This window comes from Bufo bufo, chromosome 9, assembly GCF_905171765.1.
Source record: "Bufo bufo chromosome 9, aBufBuf1.1, whole genome shotgun sequence".
Taxonomy (NCBI): Eukaryota; Metazoa; Chordata; class Amphibia; order Anura; family Bufonidae; genus Bufo; species Bufo bufo.
The window spans coordinates 159,595,745-159,614,171 of NC_053397.1; the positions used below are offsets into that span (position 1 = coordinate 159,595,745).

Below are 18,427 nucleotides of genomic sequence, written 5' to 3' on the forward strand. Positions count from 1 at the left end.
TCCGTGTAGTGGCACATGGAGAAGTTTGTTTCTTTGACACCCCCCTGGAGGCGGCACAGTGGATTGACACCAATGAGCCTTTGTTGAAGAATTCGGCATCTGTGGGATGAGTGTCCTGTCTATCCTAGAGTTGGAGCACGTGAGATATGACGGATATACTAAGGGACATGTTTGATATGTAATGCATATTACTGCTTTGCGTATTGGTCGTTCCTCATTACGGTCTACTGTTCTTATGACCTACTGTTTATATTATCTGAGTTTTATATGTAGGGTCCATAGACCCTTATGTTAATCTGGTGACGAGCTGCGGATGTCACCTGAAAATGTTTAAATATGTTTATGCACTTTGATTATACTCAATACGCTACAGATTTACATGTGGGCAGGTCAGCATAAGTAACCCGATTGGTTTTCCTGTGGTAAATATTCTGATATATATATATATAAAAATATATATCCGACCGTAGGGAAATATTTTCGCCCTGTTTGTTTGGTTTTTCAGGGTAGGGATCCTATCCTTGCCACTAGCTGTTTTGTTTTGGGGTTAGTTTTTGGGGCTGGCAATGTGTGGGTTGAGCGATAGAGCGGGGTCCAAGTACTTTAGCGATTTATATAAGGAATATAGTGGCAACGTGTATGATAGCTGTGATGTGCGTGGATGTCAGTTAGACTATGTGGTATTATGGCGAATAGTCTTAAGATAATAGGGTGGAATGTTAGGGGTTTAGGTGATCCGACGAAACGTACTGTGATGTTTATGGCACTACAACACTTTCATCCTGCTATATTTTGTCTGTCAGAGACTCATTTATCTACTAACACTACTTTGGTTCTACAAAGGCCGTGGGTTGGCCACGCATTTCACTCCATGTTTTCTTCACATTCTAGGGGGGTAAGTGTTCTAGTGCATAAATCTCTGCCATTTATATGTCATTCGTCTTACATAGATGATAATGGTCGGTATATTTGTCTCCACTGTACCTGTTATCATTGGTCCTTTATATTAGTAGCAGTGTACATTCCTCCTCCCTACAGCAGTGAGGTAATAAAAGAAATTATGAGATATGTTGAGGATTTACCCCAATGCCCTATACTGATAGTAGGTGATTTTAATACTTGCCCTTCTGTTGCATTGGATAGGGGCGGGATGTCGGGAGAAAGTAGGGATTCTAATTTTGCCAGTGTATTGCGGGAACTGGACCTACATGACATCTGGCGGGTGAGGAACCCGAATGTGTGTCAGTTCTCTTGTTTCTCTAGTTCTCCTCATTCGCTGTCACGGATTGATTTAGCTATAGGTTCACCTGATGTGCTGTCGCTGGTGGCGGAAATCAAATACTTACCTAGAAGTCTCTCCGACCACTCCCCGATTTTTATAGAATAACATCCGGGCACTAGGCGTCTCCCTGGGAAAGGGACATGGAAACTTAACCTGTTTTGGTTACAGCTGGTAGATGGGGAGAATGGCATGATGGAGGAATTGAAAGAGTTCTTTGTGCAAAGTGTTGGGTTGGCGAGTGGGTGTGGTGTGGGATACTTGCAAAGCGTACGCCAGAGGCCTTTACATTCAGAAGATTAGCAGACATAAAACTAAATCTCGTGAAGCCCTGAAAAAGCTGCAAGCTTTAGTAGTGGAGGCGGAAGAAAGGTTTGTAAATACACCTGATAGGGCAAGTGAAGACTCCCTTATAGCAGCTCAGGCGGTTGAAGCAGCATATATTGCAAACGGCGGACAATCACAGTTTTTTTTGTAAAACAAAAGTACTTTGAGGCGGGGGAAAGTTCTGGTAAGCTACTGGCAAGGGTTATTAGAGCTATACAGGGATTCATAATAGGTGTGAGTATTTGAGGGACCGTCCAAAATACTGTCTATCCAGAGGATGGATGGTTCTCTTGCCACGTCGGATGAGGAGATTCTGTCAGTTTTCCACACCTATTATGAATCCCTGTATAGGACTAAATTAAAGGTGGATTCTACCAATATAGCTAATTATCTTACAGAGATTGAGATTCCGAGACTATCTGCGGCAAGTGTAGCATGGTTAGAAGGACCTTTAACACTCAAGCAGTTGGAATTGGCCCTACAATCATTTCCCAATGAGAAAGCTCCAGGGATAGATGGACTACCGATAGAATTTTTTAAAAAGTATAGTAGGGTCCTAATGCCCCACTTACTGTCAGTTTTTAATGATTCCCTTCAATCGGGAAACCTTCCTGCTTCTATGAAAGAGGCTATCGTAGTGGTCCTGCCCAAACCTGGTAAGGATCCCAGATCCCTGACTCGTACAGACCAATTTCACTGACCTCTGATATTAAGATTCTGGCGAAAGTTTTAGCGAATCGTCTACAGTCCGTCATTTCCACTATTATTCATAGTGATCAGGCAGGTTTCATGCCCGACAAATTTACTTCGGTAAATCTTAGACGTCTCTTTCTTAATACTCAGAGAAGAGTTGAGTCTGTTGGAGGTCGAGCCATCCTTTCATTGGACGCGGCTAAAGCCTTTGATAGTGTTGAATAGAGCTATCTTTGGGAGGTGTTGCGAGTCATGGGGTTTGGGAGGACCTTTATCTCCTCGGTTCAGTTGTTATACAACGGCCCCTCGGCCTAGGATACAGGCGAATGGGGGAACATCGGAGTCATTCAGATTGGGAAGAGGAACCCGTCAGGGATGCCCACTATCCCCACTTTTGTTTGCTATTGCAATTGAGCCACTTGCCTGCCTGTTGCGCTCATCTGATAAGATTGGAGGGTTTCCCTGTGGGTCTTGGGAGGAGAGTGTCCCTTTACGCTAATGACATTTTAATTTATTTAGGTAATGTGGAACAGTCTAAGTCCTGTCATGGCACTTATACGGGAATTTGGTGATAGGTCTGGTCTCCGTATCAACTGGGATAAGTCCATTCTCTTACCGCTAGATGAATCTGCTGTGACTCTCGTCCCCAAATCTAGTCCATTGCAAATTGCGCATCAAGTCAAGTATCTGGGGATAATAGTTACAGCGAATCCTAACAGTTATATTAAACTTAATATAGAGCCACTCTTAATCACAATGTGGGATAAAATTAAGGCTTGGTGCAAGTTGCTGCTATCTGAAATTGGGAGGAGTAACCTTCTTAAAATGATTCTCATGCCCAAACTCATGTATCTATTGCATAATTCCCCGGTATGGATTCCTCGCAGGATATTCATAAAAATTGATGGGTTATTTAGGGATCTGATTTGGCGCCATAAAAAAGCACGGATTAGACTAGACACTCTGCAGAGAGGGAAAGAGGAGGGAGGGCTATCAGTACCGAATGCATGGCTTTACTACATCTCGGCACAGCTGCAACAGTTGAGGGGATGGGGAGGACTCCTGGAGACGTTGCCTCAGCCAGATTGGTGGCGCACATTATCGGTCACGATTCTCTGGTGGTTTTATTGGAAAATAGTGGAATTGTTGGTAAGCTCTCGGGGCATCCTACACTTTTCATGATACACAAGGTTTGGCAGAAATGTCGGGCGCTGTTATCAGTAAAAGGGTTTACGCAGTTTTCCCCTATATGGAGGAATCCGCATCTTCCTGAACTATTCCAATTAGATGGCTTTTCACCCTGGGAGCGCAAAGGAGTGAGGTATTTATGTCAACTACAGAGTGCTGATGTTTTTAAGTCCTTTAAACAGTTGAGAATTGAATTTGGTCTCCCACACACGACCTTCTATCAATTTCTGCAACTACGGCATGCCTTTCAGACACAGGCTAAATCTGTATCATTGAAATGCACTATGGTCCCGTTGTTTCAGCAACTTCTTACAAACAGTTCCTCGAGCGGTCTGATATCCTCTACCTACAGGAACTTATATGTGAAGTCAATGAAACAAGAGGTTTTAGCAATTAAATCTAAATGGGAGAGCGATGTCGGGCCGATCTCAGAAGAGCAGTGGAAGTCGCTCCTAGCGCTCACCCCGCAATTGTCAGTTTGTGAGGGGCAGCGTATGTCCCAGTTGTTTTTACTGCACCGGGTGTATAGGACTCCAGAGTTTTTTAGTTTAGTTGGGTAGGGAGGGTTGGTCCTATGTTCATAAATTATAATGGATGGGAAATGTTGTTTGTGCAGGGTATACTGTGTAACTAGATTACTTGATCTTATGTATATCCTATGCTATGCCTGATGATATATTGCATACTCATGGAAGTAATTCTTTGGCCGATCATGTAATGCTATGGTACTATTGTTATCAACTGTTGCATGTATACTGTGCAGACAATTTTTTCTTTCTTTGTATTTTAGTGATTTAAAAAAAAAGTCAAATAAAAAACTATCTGATTAAAAAATAAAAAATGCGGCTCTGTCAAATTCGGCCAGAAGAGCGCTATGGATGAAATCCTGGGGCGGTGACGGGACCTCCAAGGCAAAATTGTGCTCAATTCCCTTTTCAGGAGAATACGTATTTGGCCCTGTACTAGATGCAATCTTAGAGAAAGCGGCCGACAAGGAAAAAGGGTTCCCAAAATAAAAAGAAACCTTTTCAGCCCTTTAGTTCACTGTCCAAATCCTACAGGGGAAAGGAAAAAAAAAGATGTTGGAGCTATCAAAAAGATGGCAGAGGTAGAGGTTTTCACCTTAATCCCCAGAACAAACAAAATGAAAAACAATTACTCCAGGGTAGGAGGAAGGTTGAGGAAATTCCTGACCCAGTGGGAAGCAGTAACCCAAAATCCCTGGGATTTAGACATCGTGAAATATGGTTACAAGATAGAATTTTCCTCAACCCCTCCAAGAAAATTTAAAATCCCATCCCACAGTCAGAGCGTTTTATCAAAAATTTGGCACGGGGTTCTGGACTTCAAAAAATCAGGAGTAGTGATAGAAGTACCCGAATCAGAACTAGGAAGAGGCTTCTATTCAAAATTACTCCTAGTCCAAAAACCTGACTGCTCTTTCCATAATATTATAAATGTAAAGGGTCTAAACAAATTAATAACTTACCGGAAATTCAAAATGAAATCTATTTCGTCAGTCATCCCCCTAATCAAAAAGAGAGCCTATATGACATCTGTCGACCTAAAAGATGCCTACTACCACTTTCCCATCCATGCAAAGTCACAAAAATATCTCAGATTTGCGCTAAAAAACAAAGAGGGCATAATCAATAATTTTCAATTCATCGCTCTACCATTCAGTATATCGTCAGCCCCAAGGGTCTTCACAAAACTGGTCATAGAGATGATATCTCCCCTCAGACTAGAAGGGCTACAAATTTTTCCTTACTTAGACGATTCCTTGTAGTAAGGAACTCAGAATTAGAAACTACCAGACAGACCGAATACGTGCTACAAAAAGTCTCAGGATTGGGTTGGTTGATTAAATGTAAAAAACATCTTGCCTAATCCATTCATCAAAAAGGAAGTTCTTAGGGGTAATGCTAGAGTCAGTATCCCAGCAATCATCCCTCTTACTAGGGGTGCACCGAAATTTCGGCAGCCGAAAATATCGGCCGAAAATGCACCTAATCCACTTCGGCCGATATTGTTACATATCGGCCGAAAATATGGGGTGTGGGATTTGTCACCCACCATCTGCGGGCGGGCGCCGGGCGGGCGGTTTACTTTGTCACTGCATCTTTATTTTACCTTACAATCGTGAGGCTCCAGTAACTAACAACTCTGCAGGCAGAGCGGAGGCCGGCGTAACGTCACTTACTCACGTGACGCGCCTGCTCCGCCTCCTTCATTCATAAAGTGGGCGGAGCAGGTGCGTCACGTGAGTAAGTGACGTTACGCCGCCCTCCGCTCTGCCTGCAGAGTTGTTACCGGAGCGTCACGATTGTAAGGTAAAATAAAGATGCAGTGAGTGATGCTGTGAGCAGCAGGGCCGGGGCTGTTATGGGTAGGGGGATCGGTCTATGGCACTGCTATGGGGAGGGGGGATCTGTGCACTGCTATGGTGAGGGGGGATCTGTGCACTGTTATGGGGAAAGGGATCTGTGCACTGTTATGCCCATAACAGTGCACATATCCCCTTTCCATAACAGTGCACAGATCCCCCTCTCCATAACAGCGCCACCCACAGATCCCCCTCTCCATAACAGCGCCACCCACAGATCCCCCTCTCCATAACAGCGCCACCCACAGATCCCCCTCTCCATAACAGCGCCACCCACAGATCCCCCTCTCCATAACAGCGCCACCCACAGATCCCCCTCTCCATAACAGCGCCACCCACAGATCCCCCTCTCCATAACAGCGCCACCCACAGATCCCCCTCTCCATAACAGCGCCACCCACAGATCCCCCTCTCCATAACAGCGCCACCCACAGATCCCCCTCTCCATAACAGCGCCACCCACAGATCCCCCTCTCCATAACAGCGCCACCCACAGATCCCCCTCTCCATAACAGCGCCACCCACAGATCCCCCTCTCCATAACAGCGCCACCCACAGATCCCCCTCTCCATAACAGCGCCACCCACAGATCCCCCTCTCCATAACAGCGCCACCCACAGATCCCCCTCTCCATAACAGCGCCACCCACAGATCCCCCTCTCCATAACAGCGCCACCCACAGATCCCCCTCTCCATAACAGCGCCACCCACAGATCCCCCTCTCCATAACAGCGCCACCCACAGATCCCCCTCTCCATAACAGCGCCACCCACAGATCCCCCTCTCCATAACAGCGCCACCCACAGATCCCCCTCTCCATAACAGCGCCACCCACAGATCCCCCTCTCCATAACAGCGCCACCCACAGATCCCCCTCTCCATAACAGCGCCACCCACAGATCCCCCTCTCCATAACAGCGCCACCCACAGATCCCCCTCTCCATAACAGCGCCACCCACAGATCCCCCTCTCCATAACAGCGCCACCCACAGATCCCCCTCTCCATAACAGCGCCACCCACAGATCCCCCTCTCCATAACAGCGCCACCCACAGATCCCCCTCTCCATAACAGCGCCACCCACAGATCCCCCTCTCCATAACAGCGCCACCCACAGATCCCCCTCTCCATAACAGCGCCACCCACAGATCCCCCTCTCCATAACAGCGCCACCCACAGATCCCCCTCTCCATAACAGCGCCACCCACAGATCCCCCTCTCCATAACAGCGCCACCCACAGATCCCCCTCTCCATAACAGCGCCACCCACAGATCCCCCTCTCCATAACAGCGCCACCCACAGATCCCCCTCTCCATAACAGCGCCACCCACAGATCCTCCTCTCCATAACAGCGCCACCCACAGATCCCCCTCTCCATAACAGCGCCACCCACAGATCCCCCTCTCCATAACAGCGCCACCCACAGATCCCCCTCTCCATAACAGCGCCACCCACAGATCCCCCTCTCCATAACAGCGCCACCCACAGATCCCCCTCTCCATAACAGCGCCACCCACAGATCCCCCTCTCCATAACAGCGCCACCCACAGATCCCCCTCTCCATAACAGCGCCACCCACAGATCCCCCTCTCCATAACAGCGCCACCCACAGATGAATTTCATTCATGAAAAAGAATTATTAATAAAATCATTAAAAAAAAAGTATTTTAAAAGTATTTGGGCAAAAAGGCAGTTTCGGTTTCGGTTTTCGGTCAAGGGCATCCTGAATTTTCGGTTTCGGACCAGAATTTTCATTTCGGTGCACCCCTACCTCTTACAGGAAAAGATGGAGTCCTTCAGGGATAAAATAAAGAACTTCCAGACTTCTCAGAAACAGTGCTCTATCAGAGGAGCCATGAGCATCCTGGGACTGATAACATCATGCATTACAGCAGTAACATGGTGTCAGACTCAATCCTGGATTCTAGGCATTTGGGACAAAAAGCAATCCTCTGTAGACAAACAGATAAGCATCCCTTACCACGTAAAGTTAGATTCAAACTGGTGGAAGAAAAGGACGACTCTATCAAAAGGAGTAGCCTGGCTAACAGTGCCAGAAATACAGATTATGATGGATGCAAGCTGTTCCAGATGGGGAGCAAAAGTGGCCTCAAGCTGGCAGGAAAAGTGGTCAGACGAAGTAAGAAACAGATCCTCAAACTACAGAGAGCTACGAGCGGTCTGGGAAACCCTAAAAGTATCTAAAGTCATGTTACGCAAAAAGCATCTAAAAATATTTTCGGAGAATACCACGACTGTCGCCTATTTAAAACCTCAAAGAGGCACAAGATCTCTGAGCTTGAGCCTGCGAGCGGAAAAAAAAATTTTGGGGACAGAAAAGAACGTCCTTTCCATTACAGTAATCTATCTAAAGGGATCAGAAAACATAGAGGCAGATTACCTGAGCAAAGGAACATTAGACCTGGGGGAATGGTCATTAAACCTAAGAATCTTTCAGAAGATTTCCGGAAAATGGGGTTTGCCGCATATAGACCTGTTCACCTCAAAAACGAATGCAAAAGTAAGAAACTTCTGTTCTTTAAAGGGTTTCTGTCACCCAATTAAACCGTTTTTTTTTTTTTTCTTTACTAATAATCCCTATAGTGCGATCTCATGATACATAAGCAAATTAATCATTTTGGTTCAGTAGAATTTGCTAAAAATCGATTTTTAAAATATGCTAATTACCTTGCTACCAGCAAGTAGGGCGGCTACTTGCTGGTAGCAGCCACATCCTCCGATGGTAATGACGCCCCCTCGGCATGTTGATTGACAGGGCCAGGGAAGGGAATCGTTCTCTGCTGGCGCTGTTAGAATTTGAAATCTCGCGCCTGCACCGTACCTGTCTTCAATCGGCGCAGGCGCACTGAGAGGCGGCAGCTCGCTCGACCGCTCCATCCTCAAAGCGCCTGCGTCGATGGCGTCATCAAGTACACCCGGAAGAGAAGACGCCGGCATCGCTGCCACAAAAACCACCAACGAAATGGGAATAAATAATTTTATAAAAATTACAGTTATTAACACTATACCACCAACGATTATTAATAATAAATCTCTTCCGGGTGTACTTGATGACGTCATCGACTAATCCCTCGAGTCCTGCAGAAAAAAACGGACCCAGTAACTGAAATTTAATAGCTCCCTACTGGGCCAAAATAAGCTGGTTCTCCATCTTAAAGGAATTAGCTCTGGAGGAACCTTTGAAAATACCATTTCAAAGGGACATTCTGTCACAGGGCCCAATTCTTCATCAGAATCCCAGTTTCTTCAAACTGTCAGCCTGGATCCTGAGAGCGAGGTCTTGAGAAGCAAGGGGCTCTCGGACAAAGTTATTAATACTTTGAAGGCTAGTAGGGAAAAGGTTACCTCCTAGCTATCTACCTTAAAATCTGGAAAAGGTACTGTAGTTGGTCGGGGGAAGTTTCCCCTGGATATGTAATCCCCATGTATCCAGAAAATCTTAGATTTCCTTCAGAGGTGGTTAGATCTTGGTCTTAGACCAAGTACACTAAAGATCCAGATCTCTGCCCTGGGAGCCTTCTATGATATAAATCTAGCCAATCATGGATGGATAAAGATTCATAAGACCTGCTTCCAGACTGAGACCATCCTTAACTCCAAAAGTTCCTCAATGGGATTTAAACTTGGTCTTAAGAGGATTAATGAAATCTCCATTTACCCCTATATCGGACATTTCAATTAAACACCTCATTATAAAACTGCGTTCCTAGTATCTATAACATCAGCTAGACGACTGGGGGAAATTCAGACCCTCTCCTGGGGAGAACCCCATCTTTCACTATTTCCTGACAGGATAGTGCTAAGATTAGATCCGGGTTTCCTTCCAAAGGTAGTCTCTGATTTCCATAGGGACCCAATAAGGGGAAAAAGGTTTCCAAAGCTTCCATAGGTCGTTGGATAAAAACCACAATATCTTGCTGTTACTCCCTAATAGGTCTTACAAGTCCTTCTAACATTAGAGCCCATTCAACCAGGGCAATGGCTTCTTCTTGAGCGGAAAAAGCTGGTGTATCTCTTGACAAGATTTGTAGGGCCGCTACTTGGTCAAGTATAAATACGTTCATAAAGCATTATCATATAAATGTCTGCTTCTACAGATCTGACTTTTGGCCAGTAAACCCCCCCCCCCTTACCGTTTAATCTGTTAGTTCTCATGTGTAGCCATCATGGTGGATGAAATGGAAAACCGTAATTAGACTTACCGGTAATTCTTTTTCCTTGAATCCCCCATGACTGCTCGTATATTCCCTCCCTTAATTGTTCATATATGGAGTATGAAGAAATACTCAAAGAAAAAAATATAATAATGTGTAGCAGTCATGGTGGATTCAAGGAAATTACGGTTTTTATTTATTGTGCTAATTAGCTCTTTCCAGCACCAATGGCGGGTGGGCTGCTATTCTAATGCCCATCTCCTCTGTGCACGCTCCACTCCCCTTTAATTGGCAGGGCTAAAAATGTCATTCAGCCCTGTATTCAGACACTCCCAGTATCATCCTTGGGTAGAAACTTCTTGTGCCCCTCAAAAAAAACATTGGTTACAGAGTGGTCTTGGGTAAAGAGCAGTACCCAACATGTAGTACCACACAGTACTGTATAGAGGCGCTGCAAGACAGCCAGTAAGTCCCTGTACTTCAGTAATACAGGTCTTTCATCAGTGAAACTGCCATGCTGATCTGTAAAATGCCAGACAGTCCAGAACTGTACAAAAGTTTTAGGTAGGTGTGGGGGAAAATGCTGCTAAGTAAGTATGTTCTGAAAAAAAGTAATCATTTATTTTTATCAATTTAACAAAATGCGAAGTGAACAAAAGAGAAATCTAAATCGAACCAATATTTGGTGTGACTACCCTTCAAGACAACATGAATTGCACTTGCACACAGTTTTTGAAGGAACTCTGCAGGGAGGGTGTTCCAAACTTCTTGGAGATAACTAAACACAGATCTTCTGTGGATGTAGGCTTGCTGACATCCTTCTGTCTCTAAGACCCTATGGGGCCATAACATCTCTTCCAGGACTCCTTGTACTTCTACATTGAAGATAGTGTGTTTGTGTGTGTCCGTTTTTTTTTTTTTTTTTTTTTTTTAATATGGCAGCTGGGCCTTACTACACACTACGCTCTGGCACTTGCACATACTACACGTTGGTGTTCCTGTCATGCTGCTCAGTGAGGATGACTGGATCATATAATTGGCATCTATTTTAGCGCATTGTAGTGTGTAGTGAGGCCTTACCCCCTAGGTAGTTCTGCAAGTGGAGGCAACCAGTCCTGCTCATATTCTAGGACAGGCTGCTTATGGCCATTTTAAATCATTCCCGGAGAACCCCTTCAAGTATTTGACAGAGTGAGTGTGTGATGTCTTTGCTGGGTGAGGTTGGTTTTCCATGTCAGGTGAGCGCCTGAAGAAGGCCCCCAGTTCTGTCCTGCAAAAAAAACAAGCCCTCATACAGCATTTATTTATTTATTTATTTATTTATTTTTACATTTTCCCAGAGGAAGCAGATGAAATAGAGCAGCTTGTTACATCTAAAAAAGAGTCTGTTATTTTTGATCATCCCAACCACACTGTAACTGTAACGACCATCAGCGACTTGGATCTTTCCGGAGTGGGCCTCCTACCTCCTGGCATCATAGAGGTATGATTATGATGTTTTCTCTGTGCCAACATAATTGACCCTTAATAAGGGATCGACCGATTATCGGTTTTACCGATATCTGCCAATATTCAGGATTTTGACCGTTCTGTATCTGCATCTATTTTGACGATATTCCGAAACCGTATGGGTAACACGGATCGCGCTGCTGACAGCGCTCTCCGTGCTCCCTCTACAGCACAGGGGAGAAGGAAGCAGTGTCTCCCTCCCCCCTGTGCTGCTGCTGGTGCCGCCAATGAAGAGACAGATAGATAGGAAGAGGAGGGAAGGGGCTGTGGCCACTGCGCCACCAATGAAGATAACTCTCTCATTCATTCATATACAGGAGGCGGGAGCTGGCTGTAGAATCACATGGCCGGCTCCTGACCTCTATGAGCGGTAGTTAACCCCTCAGGTGCCGCGGATCGCAGCTACCGCTCAGAGGTCAGGAGCCAACTATGTGATTCTGCAGCCAGATCCCGCCTCCTGTATATGAATTAATGAGATATTTATCTTCATTGGTGGCGCAGTGCGCCCCCAAGCCCCCACCCCCGTATTAAAAACATTGGTGGCGCAGTGTAATCCTGGGGCTCCGATCGGTTACCATGGCAGCCAGGACGCTATTGAAGCCCTGGCTGCCATGGTAAGCTCCATGCTGCTCTGTGCACAAAGCACAGAGCAGCAGGGACAGCGTGATGTCCTATTCACCCTGATAGAGCTCTATCAGGGTGAATAGGACAAGGGTTCTAGTCCCTAAGGGGGCTAAAAGTTTATAAAATAAAAAAAAACACCAAAATATTAAGTATAAATGATAAAAAGATTTACAAAAAAAACCTACACGTTAACAATAAACATATTCACTTTCAGCAGATTTGTGTAGGATTTTTTTTTTTCCCAAAAATGGAAATTCACAGAACATCGGTATAAATTATCGGCTATCGGGCCTGAAAGTTCACAAATTATCTGTATCGGCCCTAAAAAATCTATATCGGTCGATCCCTAACCCTTATGGATACGACCACGCAGGGCAAAATTCCAGCCAAAGATTCCACTGCAAAATCTGCAACAAATCCTCTGAAAAATATGCATGGAGGATTGCACCAGTTGATCCTTTTTATTTTCTAAAGAAGCTTTGACGAATGAAAGGATCCTTCTTAATGGTTTCTATGGGCAATTAAGCAATTTTTTCCTTTCACCAGTTTTGATTAAATCTCCTCCCTCAGTGCATAGCAATGAAAAATAGCTTAGTGGGTGAGAGGCCTTTGTTGGGATCTGGCGGGTAGTATTTTTTTTTCCTTGTGGAGAGCACCTAGTAGGCGAAAATAGTCTTATAGGCCATGCAATGCTCCTCTGGGGGAAAAAGGTGCTTTCCACAAGAAGAAATAGTACCCCTGTATCCCGACAAAGGCCTCTCATCCAGTTTAGCCAGTTCTCTCTGCTCTGCACTGATGAAAGGCAGTCGCCCTAAGACAGCTGTCCACAGATGAGATACCGGCTAAGATATAATCATAAATTATGTCTCGAGGCCTGTTTAAGAACACGGACAGCGGCAACGTGCGTTCCACATTTTGCGAACCGCACATTGCCGGCACTAGGAGAATATGCCTATTCTTATCCGCTATTGCGGACAAGAATAGGACATGTTCTATTTTTCGGAATTGCGGACCCGGAAGTGTGGTTCCGCAATTCCGGATCAGGGCCGCACATCATGCGGTCCCATAGAAATGTATGGCTCCGCAATCCCGTTCCGCAAAATGCGGAATGGAATTGCGGATGTGTGAATGGAGACTAAAACTGATTGGTGGATCTGTGTATTTTTTTACAGAAGGAAGTTGAGGAAAACGATGAGCAACAGTCCAAATCCACACATTCTCTACCCAAAAAATCTGGAGAACCGCTGCTTTCAAAGAGGTAAAGACTTGTCAGAGATGTACACGTGTCATGCCATATGTTCACCTAAAATGGGCAAAGCAGGCAAACATGACATGTAATACCTGGATAAATCCATTGCCCATTAGGTTGAATATGTAAGGAAAAGATAAGAATATCTCTTGCAATCCCTGATTTTAATATGTATGAAGGAACTGGTGAACCAGTCTGGAGAGAGTTGGCACTGTATAGCAAAAATAAAACTTCTGAAAAGAGCCCCATGTCAAACACGTGTGTTGCTGCTTTGCCAAATGTCATAAGGGTTTAGGGAATACAGTAAAGTGGCACTGATAGGTGTCCCCCCTCGATCGGCAAGGGTTAAAAGCCACCAAATGTCTGCATTTTCTCTGCTCCACACGCACGCACACACCCCTGATCAGCAAGTCATGAGGAATGTGGTAGCAGAACAGGGTTGTCCCATTGGTTAACTCCTGTACAAGTTAATTGGGAGGCATGAAACCATTTTGATCTACATTTACCATTTTTAAGACCTACTCTGTTGTATTGCCCATTCCTCCAAGGATATTCTTGTTTGTGGTTGAACAGCTGGAAGGTAATGTAATTCCCTACAGACCCTTATCAGGCAAGGCTGTTATGTTTTCATATATACAGAATACTGGCTGCTGAAAATAGTTGCATGTGCTCTTTAGAGAGAGTTGGAAAATAATGGTCGGATTGGCTGTAGATCTGTAATCGGGAATTGCTGTAATGCTTCCAGTGTTGAGAATCTTATTATCATGATGCATTTCTGCCCTCTGTAGGAATGATTTACTGTTGTGACTCCCTGGTGTGAATTCTGTACTTTATGGCTTACACCGCCAAACTTTCCGGCGCTGCTCCAGGAGTGCCAAACGTCTATGGAGAAAAACTCACACACCCGAAAATTTCATCCATTACAAATTCATGCTAAGAACCTATCACTCTGCCCATCACCTTGCCAAACAGACCTACTTCACTACCCTAATTTTCTCACTGTCTAACAACAAAAAAAAAACCTCTACCACTTTTCACTCCCTCCTAAAGTCAGACCTCTGTGCTGAAGATCTGCCCGCCTACTTCACAGAGAAAATAGAAAGCATCCAGCATGAAATCGGCTCCCAGCCACTAAGTGTCATTGATCCCCCTCCCCCGGATATCCTCTGGCTCAATATCCACGTTTGACCTAGTCACAGAAGACAACTTCTCCAGGCTCCTCTCTTCTCGTCCTGCTACGTGCACTTCTGACCCCATTCACTCACACCTACTCCAGTCTCTGTCTCTCTCTCCCTCGCCAAAATCTTCAACCTCTCTCTTCTGGTATCTTCCACTCCTTTCAAACACTCTTATTGCTCCATTATAAAAAAAACTAACCAAAACCTTCTCTTTACCCGTCCTGCACAACTAACTACAGGCCAGTCTCCAACCTTCCCTTCATCTCTAAACTCCTGGAGTGTCTTGTCTACTTTTGCCTCATCCACTATCTCTCTGCTCTGCTCCTTGATCCATTACAATCTGGTTTCCACACCCTACATTCTACAGAAACTGCCCTCACCAAAGTGACAAATAACCTCCTGACAGCAAAATGCAAAAACGGTGACTATTATCTGCTCAGTCTCCTTGACCTCCCTGCAGCTTTTGACACTGTAGACCACCATGTCCTACTCACCTTGCTTTAATCTTATCTGCCTAATGGACACTGCCCTCTCGTGATCCATTCCCACCTCGATTACTTTAACTCAATATTAATTGGTTTCCCCCTCACCAGACTTTCCCCTCTCCAATCTATCCTTAATGCAGCAGCCAGGGTCCCCTAACTGCCTGCTACTCGGATGCCCACGCCCCAGGCATTGCACTGGTCCCCCTTAAAGTATAGAATCCACTTTAAACTGCTCGTTCTCACCCACAAAGGTCTTAACAGTGCTGCACCCCCTACATCTCTTCTCTCATCCGTCTACCACCCTACCCATGCTCTATGCTCTGTAAATGATTTACAACTGACATCCACCATAACCCCGGACCTCTTACTCATGGCTTCAAGGCTTCTCTCTGCTCTAAAATGACCTACCCCAAGAAATTAGGTTAAATCACAATATACACCGTTTTTAGGTGCCCCCTAAAAATGCATCTTTTTAGGGTGGCCTATCACAACTGATCTAACTCTTCTCCTTTTATATGGCCCATTTATCATCAGTTCCTGAACCTGATCCTCTACCAAACTCTCCACTGCACCCAGAAGCACTACAGATATTGGCTGGTGACCGGCTCATGCAGTTTTATATCTACTCCCCTATTTTCCCAATATGGCTGGACCATTGTACAAAACTATCACTTCTACCTTTTGTGTCACCCCATCTCCTCATAGATTGTAAGCTCTTGCGAGCAGGGCCCTCATTCCTCTTATACCTTAATTTTGGGTATCCACAAGTTGTCATAGAACTCTAGCCTTAAAGCGTTCCTAAGTTTACAAAAAAAGTTTGCATAATGCTTTGGGATAACTGTCAAGAACTTTTTTTTTTTTTTTTTTTTTGGCCTTCCGTAATGTTTTTTATTTTATTTTTTCAATTGCACAGCTATGGGCGTATCCCTTCTGTAAAATCTGCCAGCACTGTACTGCTGTGATGTGATGTGATTCCCTTTCCACTATGTTTGTTTTCAGCCCCGAAGCTTACTGAATAGATAAGGAGGGGGAAATCACACTTACAGACACACAGGAGGCTCCTATAATATTCAAAAGCTGTGTAGAGGCAGTTGTTTTTATAAGCTGTTAAGTATATCACTTGCTATATTGTGTTACTTATAACATTGAAAGATCTTCCAACTTTGATATTTTTTTAAAAGCTGACAATGGTATTAGGTAGCAAAAGGAGTAATACTCTCTTTACCAATCCCTTGCTGCTGCTGAGCCGACGCTTCCCTCGTCCCCTGCCGCTCTCGATTTGGCGAGGTTGTCAACATGCCATCACCGGAGCCTGGTAAACAAAGGCCAGCAGGGAACCACGGAAAAATCAGCACAGGAGCGGCAGGGTATTTACACCTTTTTGTAATTTTATCCCATTGTAAACTGGTAATTCAATTTTGTCTCCATAGGATCTGCAGTCTCACAAAGTCTCTCCATGCTCGCAGTCAACGTAAATCCAGCAAAAAACGTCCACAAAAGTTACAGGACAAAAAGCAACCCACAGCCAAAACAACTGGACGTACAAGCAAAGCTCAGCGTAGGAGACAAACTGGCCAAACTGGAAGAAACAAAGAGTAAGCTGTATATCGAGCATCATCCACACACAGACTTCATACTATGGAGACGTGCCTTCATGGAGTCCGAATTTCCAGATGTCTTTATAAAGAATCGGTGTATATTGCAGCTAGGACTACTCTGCATTGATAAGAATTCGACACAGAATACTTGAGTTATATTATCAACGTTTTATATGTCACACCAGAGAATATAATAGTAAAGCTTTTATATATTGTGTAAGCGGTGCTGCTCTTGTATTGCTTTCTCATCTGTCGTCACTGCGTTGTTGGTTATTCAGCCTGTTCTCTGTTCTGTAACCAATGATGAATAAGGGGGAGGTGACCTGTTGTTTAAAAGGCTACCTGGGAGATGGGAGCAAAATGTGTATGACAGGAGAGGCCAGTCCCACGATGCAGGTAACTGACCAGGGAAGAAGTGCTGGTTATTATATTGATCGGTCATTACCGGTAGAGGGCAGGGAATGATGTCTGCAGGCTCATGTTAGATTATGTTCTAGATCTTTGGACACAGCACATTTATATATTCAGGGATTGCGTCTGGCACATGCAGTGAAGATAATGTCACTGGTGTGCATGTATAATTTAACAGCCGCCACTGTAAACATGACCCTCTGCTGCTGTCGGTTTACAGGGATGGCACCTTAGGTGCTTTGTGATTACCTATTGCCATGAGCATACATGGTAAATTTCACATTTTCTGTGGTCCTTATAGGAATTTTCATTTTGCGTTATTGGATCTACACCTGTATTACATGTAATTGTTTTTTTTTTTTTTACAGTTGCTTCTGTACAGCCCAGTTCATGTGTAATGATGATCTCATCTTTACTATTAAAATGTTGTCATCAACAAGTAATTCCCAAACCAAAGATTTTTAGGTCCCTTTCAGGCAACTGATGACTGAGTTTTTACAGTCCGCAGAGCCATTTTTTTGAAGGAATCAGTCTGACAAAGTTAGAACATGTTGTGAATCACTCATGTGAATATACCCACTGAGTTGAATGGGCCAGTGTTCAGTCCAGGTATTGTCCGTTCTAAACTTGGACAGCACCCAGACAGAAATATCATCCTTCTGATAGGGCTCTTAATGTCTTTACTCAGCCTTATGAACCTTTGTAAAATGCGATGTTTAAATAAAAATAGCTGAAAAAAATATAAGATTTCAGCGATAACCTATTGCATCACCACTGTATTGTCAGGTGCCACCTGAGAGTCCACCTAGTAACATAGTATATAAGGCCGAAAAAAGATATTTGTTCGGCCTGTTATCCTGCAAGTTGATCCAGAAAAAAAAGAGGTAGAAGCCGATTTTTCCCACTTTAGGCTACATTCACACGTCCATGGTGTGTTGCGGACGCAAATTGCTTGTCCGCAACACACCAGCCCGTCACCCCCATAGAAATGCCTATTCTTGTCCGCAAGCTGCGGACAAGAATAGGACATGCTCTATCTTTTTGCGGAGCTGCGGACGCAAAATCGGGGTCGCGCTCCGCAATTGCGGCTGCAGACAGCACACTGTGTGCTGTCCGCATCAATTCCGTCCCCATAGAGAATGAATAGGTCCGCACCCGTTCCGCAAAATTGCGGAACGGATGCGGACACATTTTGCGGACGTGTGAATGGAGCCTAAGGGGGAAAAATTCCTTCCCGACTCCAATCAGGCAATCTGAATAATTCCCTGGTTCAATGACCCCTCTCTAGTAGCTATAGCCTGTAATATTATTACACTCAAGAAATA

The 18,427-nt window shown here is 44.7% G+C and overlaps 1 protein-coding gene across 1 annotated transcript in view; it reads left to right on the forward strand.

Moving 5' to 3' along the window:
* The window catches only part of NOL12 (nucleolar protein 12), a 35,249-nt gene extending 17,401 nt beyond the window's left edge, over positions 1-17,848 (forward strand). The window contains exons 5-7 of the mRNA XM_040408271.1: positions 11,389-11,531; positions 13,354-13,439; positions 16,524-17,848. Of these exons, the coding sequence (XP_040264205.1) occupies positions 11,389-11,531; positions 13,354-13,439; positions 16,524-16,692 (398 nt within the window). The 3' untranslated portion in view covers positions 16,693-17,848. The remainder of the gene's footprint in view (positions 1-11,388; positions 11,532-13,353; positions 13,440-16,523) is intronic.
* Positions 17,849-18,427: the final 579 nt, after the last annotated feature.